General features: G+C 55.6%; 1 protein-coding gene across 1 annotated transcript; it reads right to left on the bottom strand.

Annotated features, from left to right (window-relative positions):
- Positions 1 to 302: 302 nt before the first annotated feature.
- On the bottom strand, positions 303 to 2,513 carry MYADML2 (myeloid associated differentiation marker like 2). Its single transcript, XM_030923545.1, has one exon. The coding sequence runs from the start codon at positions 2,396 to 2,398 to the stop codon at positions 1,475 to 1,477; it is 924 nt and encodes a 307-aa protein (XP_030779405.1). The 5' UTR covers positions 2,399 to 2,513; the 3' UTR covers positions 303 to 1,474.
- Positions 2,514 to 9,763: the final 7,250 nt, after the last annotated feature.

Below are 9,763 nucleotides of genomic sequence, written 5' to 3'. Positions count from 1 at the left end.
TCTCAAGACCCCCAGATGGGCATGGGGGAGGAGGTGAGCGCTGCAGGCCTCTGGGAGGGATGGGCATGAGCCACAGGCCTGTCGGAGCCAGGCTGACCTGTCACCCCTCTGAGGCAGAGGACACTACCTGACCCTTCCCCAGGAGGCTGCTCAGACCCTTAGGAGCCCAGCCTGCCGTGACCGCAATCCCAGGCCACTTCTTCCTCAGCCTTCCCCCAGAGCATGCTAGGAGGGGCCGCCAGGAGGGGCAGGTGCCCACGGTCCCCTCAGAAGAGACTGCTGGTCCAGAGGCAGGGTGCATCTAAATGTCAGCGTTTATTTCCTGCTCAAGGACATCAGTGGGACCCAGTCAATGGGCTGAGGGGCTGTTGTGCCACTGCCCACCCGGCTTGGACTCGGGGCGGCCAGTGGGTCAGCTCCTGGCTGGTCCAGGCTGGGCTTCTGTGCAGGAGAAGCTGGCCGGAGCGTGGAGGATGATGGCCTCGGCGTCAGGAGTGTTTGGGCAACTGGACCCTTGAGCAGAGGCAAACAGTGCCCAGACTCTGTGTCCAGCGGCTGTTCTCAGCTGGGCTCCCTCCCAGTGCCACAGAGGCCCACAGTGCACAGATGCCCACCCGGCCACTGCTGAAGCTGCTTTGTCACAGCCGATGGTGGGTGCCCAGGTGGGGCTCTGTGGCTATGGCAGAACCAGGTCCTCCCTGTCCACTGTGCACTTGGCGCCGCTGGGCTCTGTAGGCTCTTCCAGGCCACCTGCACCACTTCCAGCCTGCGGACACCCCGGAGGCAGCCTGCTTCCAAAGGCTGTGGCTACTAGCCCGGAGGCTTCCCAGACATGGGTGGGAGAGGCTGGTCCAGATTTCTGGCTCCTCTGTGAGCCGGCACAGCTCCGCAGGCAGGCCCCTCTTCCCAGGGTTCTGGGAGCTGCCTCTCTGAGCCAGGAGTGGTTCCGGCTCCCCACGCCCCTCCCTCCCCTCGACTGGCCCAGCTGCTCTCCTGGGTGCCTTTCCTCTGGAAGTCATTCATTTTTCAGCTTGCCTTACCCAGCCTGAGTGTGGTCTACAGACACTAATGGAGGTACCGGGTGCCTCGCAAATCCTTCTAGCCTCAGCGTCCCCAGCTGCAAAATGGGTCACAACAGCAGCGGCTTTAAAGTTTTCCCTTATGTTACAGTGACCAGCACTGAGCCCCAGGAGCGCCGGGAAATGCTGAGAGAGAGAGAGCTGGGGATTGGTCTAGGTGAGGCCCTCCCCTGCGTCTGCTCAGGGCCTCAGTCCTGCTGTCCTGCCCCGTCCCTCCATTCCTCCGTGAGCCCAGCCTGGAAGTCAGGGAGCGACCTCTCCCGTTGTACTTCATCTGCCCTGAGCCCGCGACTTCCCTCCTCCTCGCTACTTGACACCTTGGTTCACCTGAGTTTCCCTTGCAGGGCCTGGAGCTGCTGGCCAGAGAGCAGAGGTGGGCGGGCTGCCGCTGTGGGCTACAGGCTGGGCACGAAGCGAATCCTCTGGGAGTAGGCGAGGTCAGCGACGTACAGGAGCAGGTTGACATAGGTGAAGGTGGCCACCACCAGCTGGCTGTCCCAGGGACAGCTGTCTCGAGCGCAGTCAGGGGGCCGTTTGGGCTCGCCATACTTGGGATCGAAACAGAAGACTGGCCAGATCACGGCGGCACTGAGGTACAGGAGCACAGCCAGGAACGTGTACACCACCACCAGCCGGTCAAAGGGGCAGCCCAGGCCCCCTGTGTGGCCCATCACACTCAGGGCCACCACGGCCACCGTGGCAAGGAAGCACAGGCTATAGACAGCGACGCACCACTGGGTGGCCACGTAGCGCCCGTAGCGGCTGTCGTGGACCAGCGCCCCAAAGATGATGCAGGCCACAAAGGCCTGGACGATCTTGAGGAGCCCTGACACTGTGGCCATGTAGCTGGTCACCTGGCCGGGCCGGGCCCGCGTCAGGGCCACCTCCACGGCGTAGGCCAGAAAGAGGAGCCCGGCGAAGACGCTGGCTGCCAGGCGGAAGTCCCTGGTAGCACAGCCGGCAGGCTCGGGGGGACACTCCCGCCGGGCGAAGTACAGCGGGTACAGGACCGCAGCCGTGGCGCACAGCAGGGTGGCCAGCATGGCGAAGGCGGCGGTGAAGTTGCCCCAGGAGAGCCGCAGGCAGCCATGGAGCCGTGTGAACTCACAGGCCACCACCAGTGCGGAGACAGCAAAGCAGAAGCCCCAGGCAGCCATGCAGAAAGTGCCCTGGACGCCCGTGAAGCCGCCCCGGTGGGCCACCAGGCTGAAGGTGGTGCAGCCAAAGGCCAGCTGCAGCACGCGGGCTGTGCCCACAGGGGACGTCACGGCGCCCAGGTGCAGGTATGCACTCCCAGGGGGCTCCATGGCACTGCCCATCTGGCCAGCCACGTTTCCGGCTCACACAGTGCTCCAAGGCCCTGGGGTCCCTGCTGGACCAAGACCTCTCAGTTCCCTGCAGTAGTGGCAGGCGCCCGCAGCCTGCAGAGGCGGTGACGACGGTGACATTGCAGCAGGGCAGCCTCTCTGCTGCCTATGTGAGGCGGCCCCCCCCAGCGCTATAAATAGCCGTGATCAGAGCCCTAGAATAGCAGCCCACGTGCCTGTCCCCATCTTAGAGAGACATCTGACCCCTGGTCTGCTGTGGAGCCCCTGCCGGGACCATTAACCGGTTGGCTGCTGGCACCACCCCCACCTCCACCTTCCGCCGCCTCCCCGCGCACCTGCATCTGTCAGTCTGGTGAGTTGGTTTCACAGCTCTTGGGGGAGGGGGAGGGAGAAGGAAGGGAGCAGAGAGCATGAGGGTCCCCACGGGTAACCCCAGCTCCAGCAGCCTCCAGGGCCAGCTGTGTGGGGGAGGGGTGTAGGAGGCGGGAGGCGGCAGCCAGGGCTCGCGGCGAGTAGGGGGATTTCCCCAACACTTATCCCACCTCTTCTGGATGGCCGTGTGGTTCAGAGCCTGCGTGGGCTTCAGGATCCTGCTGTCATAGCCTGAGGTTCACAGGGCTCTACTGTGGCCATGGGGGGAGCAGAGCGTGGAGACCATGGCTCTACTTCCCAAGCCCCCCTCCCCACCCTCATTCTGTCTTGTCCCTAACCTGCCTGGGGCAGAGACGTTTGACTGTTAGTTACTGTCTGCAGGGGCCATTCTGGGCTCTTCACTTGTTCTTCACATTAAACACCTAGACAAACACTCAACTCTTCCCTTTTTTTTTTGAGATGGAGCCTTGCTGTGTCGCCCAGGCTGGAGTGCGATGGTGCGATCTTGGCTCCCGTGTTCGAGCAGTTATCCTGCCTCAGCCTCCCGAGTAGCTGGGATTACAGGCGTGAGCCACCACGCCCGGCTAATTTTTTTTGTATTTTTAACAGAGACGGAGTTTCACTATGTTGGCCAGGCTGGTCTTGATCTCTTGACCTCTTGATCCGCCTGCCTCGGCCTCCCAAAGTGCTGGGATTACAGGTGTGAGCCACTAGGCCCGGCCCCTCTTTTTTTTTCAAGACAGGGTCTAGCTCTGTCACCCAGGTTGGAAGGCAGTGGTGAGATCACAGCTCACTGCAGCCTCGACCTCCCAGGCTTAAGTGATCCTCCTGCCTCTTTTTATTTATTTATTTATTTATTTATTTATTTATTTATTTACTTACTTATTTATTTAACCATTTGCAGTCACTCCCAAATCTTCCATTTTTAAACTAAAATATGAAATGTTTTTGAAAAGGAAAAAAAAGATTTCTTTTTTTTTTTTTGAGACGGAGTCTTGCTCTGCTGCCCAGGCTGGAGTGCAGTGGCCGGCTCTCAGCTCACTGCAAGCTCCGCCTCCCGGGTTTACACCATTCTCCTGTCTCAGCCTCCCGAGTAGCTGGGACTACAGGCGCCCGCCTCGTCGCCCGGCTAGTTTTTTGTATTTTTTAGTAGAGACGGGGGTTTCACTGTATTAGCCAGGATGGTCTCGATCTCCTGACCTCATGATCCGCCCGTCTCGGCCTCCCAAAGTGCTGGGATTACAGGCTTGAGCCACCGCGCCCGGCCAAAGATTTCTTTTTGTTTTCTTTTTTTTAAACGAAGTCTCGCTCTGTTGCTCAGGCTGGGGTGCAGTGGTGAGATCTCGGCTCACTGCAAGTTCCGCCTCACAGGTTCAAGTCATTCTCCTGCCTCAGCCTCCCGAGTAGCTGGGACTACAGGCGCCCACCACCACGCCCGGCTAATTTTTTGTATTTTTAGTTGAGACGGGGTTTCACCATGTTTGCCAGGATGGTCTCGATTTCCCGACCTCATGATCCACCCGCCTTGGCCTCCCAAAGTGCTGGGATTACAGGCGTGAGCCACTGTGCCTGGCTGGAAAAAAAAAATGATTTCTTACTAAATTTTAAAGTTTTTTCTTTTCTTTCTTTTTTTTTTTTTTTGAGACGGAGTCTTGCTGTGTGCCCCAGGCTGGAGTACAGTGGTGCTATCTTGGCTCACTGCAAGCTCCGCCCCCGGGGTTCACGCCATTCTCCTGCCTCAGCCTCCCGCGTAGCTGGGACTACAAGCACCCGCCACCTCGCCCAGCTAGTTTTTTGTGTCTTTTAGTAGAGATGGGGTTTCACGGTGTTAGCCAGGATGGTCGCGATCTCCTGACCTTGTGATCCACCCGCCTCGGCCTCCCAAAGTGCTGGGATTACAGGCTTGAGCCACCGAGCCCGGCCAATTTTTTCTTTTTTTGAGATGGAGTTTTGCTCTTCCCAGGCTGGAGTGCAATGGCGAAATCTCGGCTCACTGCAACCTCTGCCTCCCGGGTTCAAGCGATTCTCCTGCCTCAGCCACCCTAGCAGCTGGGATTACAGGCGCCTGCCACCACGCCCAGCTAAATTTTTGTATTTTTAGTAGAAACGGGGTTTCACTATGTTGGCCAGGCTGGTTTAGAATTTCTGACCTCAGGCAATCCACCCGCCTCAGCCTCCCAAAGTGTTGGAATTACAGGCGTGAACCACCGTGTCCAGCTTTGTTACTACAAAGAGAAACAAAAATTGCCTGTAATTGCATCGCCTGGATTCAACCACTTTGAACATTTTCTGGTATATCCTTGTAGGTATTTCCTGAATGTTTTAGTTAGAAAAACTTAAATCCACAGAAGGGCTACAAAATAGCGTGACAGACATTCACATACCCTTCATCTCCTCACGTCTGAGCTCTCCCTCCCACCAGACACTTAATTAATTCTTCGATTATGACAATGTGACCTTAGATTTCACAGACCTGGTCTTCCTTTTTCTTTTTTTTCTTTTTTCTTTTTCTTTTTCTTTTTTTTTTTTTTTTTGAGACGAAGTGTCACTCTGTCACCTAGACTGGAGTGCAGTGGTGCAATCTCAGTTTACTGCAACCTCCACCTCCCAGGTTAAAGCAATTCTCCTGCCTCAGCCTCCCGAGTAGCTGGGACTACAGGTGTGCACCACGATGCCCGGCTAATTTTGTATTTTTAGTAGAGATGGGGTTTCTCCACGTTGGTCAGACTGGTCTCGACCTCCCGACCCCAGGTGATCCAACTGCCTGGCCTCCCAGAGCATTGGGATTGCAGGCGTGAGCCACCGTGCCCAGCCTTAGAACATTTTTCGATTAGCAGAAAAATTGACCAGGTGGTGCAGCCTCCCACACAGCCCTTACCCAGCCTTCCTGTGGTTAACCTCCTAGTGAGCTATGGGGGGCGGGCTTTGTTACAGTTAATGAATCACAGCCAATACTGACACATTGTTATTGACTAAGGCTCGCACTTGATTCCTATTGCCTCAGTTTCACTTGCTGTCCTTTTCCTGTCCCAGGAGCCCATCCCGGACCCCGCAGCACACTCAGTCCTCAGGTCTCAGGCTCCTCTTGGCTTCTCTCGTGTTCAATGACCTTGGCAGTTTTGAGGAGCGCTGGCAGGTGTTTTGGAGCGTGTCTCTGTGTTGGGATTGGTCTGATATCTTTCTCTTGGTTAGACAGGGGATGTGGGTTTTGGGAGGAAGACCGCAGGGTTGAAGTGCCCTCCTCATCCCAGCCTGTCAAGGACGTATGCTCTCCACCTGCCAGGTCATGGGTGGGGCTGGCCTGGACCACCTGGCTGACTCAGAGCCTGTCAGGTTTCTCCACCGTGAAGTCCTCCTGTTCACATGGTGCCCTTTGTGGAGAAGTCACGATTTGCAGCCCCCAAGGAAGAAGTGGGGGTTAGGCTCCCCCTCCCTAGGGGCAGAGTGTCTACAAAAATTACGTAGAATTTTTCTGCAAAGGAGACTTCTCTCCTCCCCCATTTATTTGTTTGTTCAATGATATGTCTATAGCAGTGTGGATTTACAGATGTTTACACTTTGTTGGTGGTGGCGTTTTTGTTTGTTTGTTTTTTTGTTTGTTTTTTTGAGATGGAGTCTAGCTCTGTCACCCAGGCTGGGGTGCAGTGACATGATCTTGACTCACTGCAACCTCCACCTCCCAGGTTCAAGCAATTTTCCTGCTTCAGCCTCCTGAGTAGCTGGGACAACAGGTGCCCGCCACCTTGCTCAGGTAATTTTTGTATCTTCAGTAGAGACAGGGTTTCACTATGTTGACCAGATGGTCTTGATCTCTTGACCTTGTGATCCACCTGCCTTGGCCTCCCAAAGTGCTAGGATTACAGGCATGAGCCATCACACCCGTCCTGTTGTTGTATTTTTGAGATGGAGTCTTACTCTGTCACCCAGACTGGAGTGCAGTGGCACGATCTTGGCACACTGCAACCTCCATCTCCTGGGTTCAAGTGATTCTCCAGCCTCAGCCTCCTGAGTAGCTGGGCTTACAGGCGCTGGTCACTACACTAAGCTAATATTTGTATTTTTAGTAGAGATGGGGGTTCACCATGTTGACCAGCCTGGTCTTGAACACCTGACCTCAAGTGATCCACCCGCCTCAGCTTCCTGAAGTGCTGGTATTACAGGCGTGAGCCACCCTGCCTGACTGGGTGTTTATAGTTTGGATTAGAATCTGGAGCTACAGGGGCTCTTGTGGTCTGCCAGGCCCCCCAGACATGCTTCCATCAATGTGTGTGTGTGTGGTGTGTGTGTGTGTGTGGTGTGTGTGTGTGTGGTGTGTGTGTGGTGTGTGTGTAGTGTGTGTGTGTGTGTGGTGTGTGTGTGTGGTGTGTGTGTGTGTGGTGTGTGTGTGTGGTGTGTGTGTGGTGTGTGTGGGGTGTGTGTGTGGGTGTGTGGTGGGTGGTGTGTGGTGGTGTGTGGTGTGTGTGTTGCGTGTGTGTGTGTGGTGTGGTGTGTGTGGGGTGTTGTGGTGTGTGTGGTGTGTGTGGGTGTGGGTGTGCGTGGTGTGTGGATTTGTGGGTGGCGTGTGTTGGTGTGTGGTGTGTGGTGTGTGTGTTGGCGGGTGTGCTGTGTGGCGTGTGTGTGGTGGTGTGGCGTGTGGTGTGTGGCGTGTGTGTGGGCGTGTGTTGTGTGGCGTGTTGTGTGTGTGTGTGTGGTGTGTGTGGGTGGTGTGTGTTTGGTGTGTGTGTGTGTGGTGTGTGGTGTGTGTTGGTGTGTGGGTGTGTGTAGTGTGGTGTGTGTGATGGTGTGGTGTGTTGTGTGTGTGGTGGTGTGTGTGTGGTGTGGTGTGTGTGTGTGTGGTGTGTGTGGGTGTGGTGTGTGTGTGGTGTGTGGTGTGGTGTGTGTGGTGTGTGTGTTGTGGGTGGGGTGTGTGTGTTGGTGTGTGGTGTGTGTGGTGTGTGTGTGGTGTGTGTGTGTGTGTGTGTGTGGTGTGTGTGTGTGTGGTGTGTGTGTGGTGTTGTGGTGTGTGTGTGTGTGTGTTGGTGTGGTGTGTGTTAATGGTGTGTGTGGTGTGAGTGGTGTGTGTGTGTGGTGTGTGTGGTGTGTGTGGGTGTGTGTGTGTGGTGTGAGTGTGGTGAGGTTGGTGGTGTGTGTGTGTGTGTGTGTGTGTGTGGTGTGTGGTGTGTGTGTGTGTGTGAGTGTGTGGAGTGTGTGTGTGTGTGTGTTGTGTGTGTTTGGTGTGGTGTGTGGTGTGTGTGTGTGTGTGTGTGGTGGTGTGTGTGTGTGGTGTGTGTGTGGTGTGGTGTGGTGTGTGTGTGTGTGGTGTGTGTGTGTGGTGTGTGTGTGTGGTGTGTGTGTGTGGTGTGTGTGTGTGTGTGTGGTGTGTGTGGTGGGTGTGTGTGTGGTGTGTGTGTGGTGTGTGTGTGTGGTGTGTGTGTGTGTGGGTGTGGTGGGGTGTGTGTGGTGTGTGGTGTGTGTGTGTGTGGTGTGGTGTGTGTGTGTGTGGTGTGGTGTGTGTGTGGTATGTGTGGTGTGTGTGTGGTGTGTGTGTGGTGTGTGTGGTGTGTGTGTGTGTGTGTGTGGTGTGTGTGTGTGGTGTGTGGTGTGTGTGGTGTGGTGTGTGTGTGGTGTGTGTGTGGTGTGTGTGTGGTGTGTGTGGTGTGTGTGTGGTGTGTGTGTGTGGTGTGTGTGTGTGTGGTGTGTGTGTGGTGTGTGGTGTGTGGGTGTGTGTGTGGTGTGTGTGGTGTGTGGTGTGGTGTGGTGTGTGTGTGTGTGTGGGTGGTGTGTGTGGTATGTGTGGTATGTGTGGTGTGTGTGGTATGTGTGGTATGTGTGGTGTGTGTGTGTGTGTGGTGTGTGTGTGGTGTGTGTGTGTGTGGTGTGTGTGTGGTGTGTGTGGTGTGTGTGTGTGTGTGTGGTGTGTGTGGTGTGTGTGTGTGGTGTGTGTGTGTGTGGTGTGTGTGTGGTGTGTGTGTGTGTGGGGGGGTGTGTGTGTGTGTATGGTGTGTGTGTAAGCACTTCCTTTTTGGCACTACAAGATATTCCAGGTTCAACCTGTGTATTTCCTGGGATATAATAATAAATGCGCCGGGCACGGTGGCTCACACCTGTAATCCCAGCACGTTGAGAGGTTGAGGCAGGCAGATCACCTGAGGTCAGGAGTTTGAGACCAGCCAGGCCATCATGGTGAAACCCCGTTTGTACTAAAAATACAAAAATTGGCCGTGCGTGGTGGCAGGTGCCTGTAGTCCCAGCTACTTGGAAGGCTGAGGCAGGAGAATGGCGTGAACCCGGGAGGCAGAGGTTGCAGAGAGCCGAGATCACGACACTGCACTGTAGCCTGGGTAACAGAGCGAGACTCTGTCTCAAAAAAAAAAAAGAGGCTGGGCACGGTGGCTCATGCCTGTAATCCCAGCACTTTGGGAGGCCGAGGCGAGTGGATCACCAGGTCAGGAGATCGAGACCATCCTGGCTAGCATGGTGAAACCCCGTCTTTACAAAAATACAAAAAATTAGCCGGGCGTGGTGGCAGACGCCTGTAGTCCCAGCTACTTGGGAGGCCGAGGCAGGAGAATGGCATGAACCTGGGAGGCGGAGCTTGCAGTGAGTGGAGATCATGCTGCTGCACTCCAGCCTGGGCGACAGAGTGAGACTCTGTCTCAGAAAAAAAAAAAAAAAAATTGGCTGGGTGTCGTGTCACATGCCTGTAATCTCAGCTCCTGGGGAGGCTGAGGTAGAATCAGTTGAACGCAGGAGACCGAGGTTGCCATGAGCTGAGATCGCACCACTGCACTTCAGCCTGGGTGACAGGGTGAGAGAGACTCTGTCTCAAAAAAAAAAAAAAAATGGGTTGGGAGTGGTGATGCACACCTGTAATCCCAGCTACTTGGGAGGTTGAGGTGGGAGGATTGCTTGAACCCAGCAGGTTGAGGGTGCAGTGAACTGTGATTATGCCATCACACTGCAGCCTGGGCAACACAGTAAGACCCCATCTCCGAAAGTAAATCA

This window comes from Rhinopithecus roxellana, chromosome 19 (assembly GCF_007565055.1).
Source record: "Rhinopithecus roxellana isolate Shanxi Qingling chromosome 19, ASM756505v1, whole genome shotgun sequence".
Taxonomy (NCBI): Eukaryota; Metazoa; Chordata; class Mammalia; order Primates; family Cercopithecidae; genus Rhinopithecus; species Rhinopithecus roxellana.
The sequence above is the reverse complement of the archived record's forward strand: the minus strand, read 5'-3'. Positions and strand labels throughout refer to the sequence as shown.

Coding starts and splice junctions, on each gene's coding strand:
- MYADML2 (XM_030923545.1), bottom strand. CDS start 2,398: ATGGGCAGTGCCATGGAGCCCCCTGGGAGTGCATACCTGCACCTGGGC.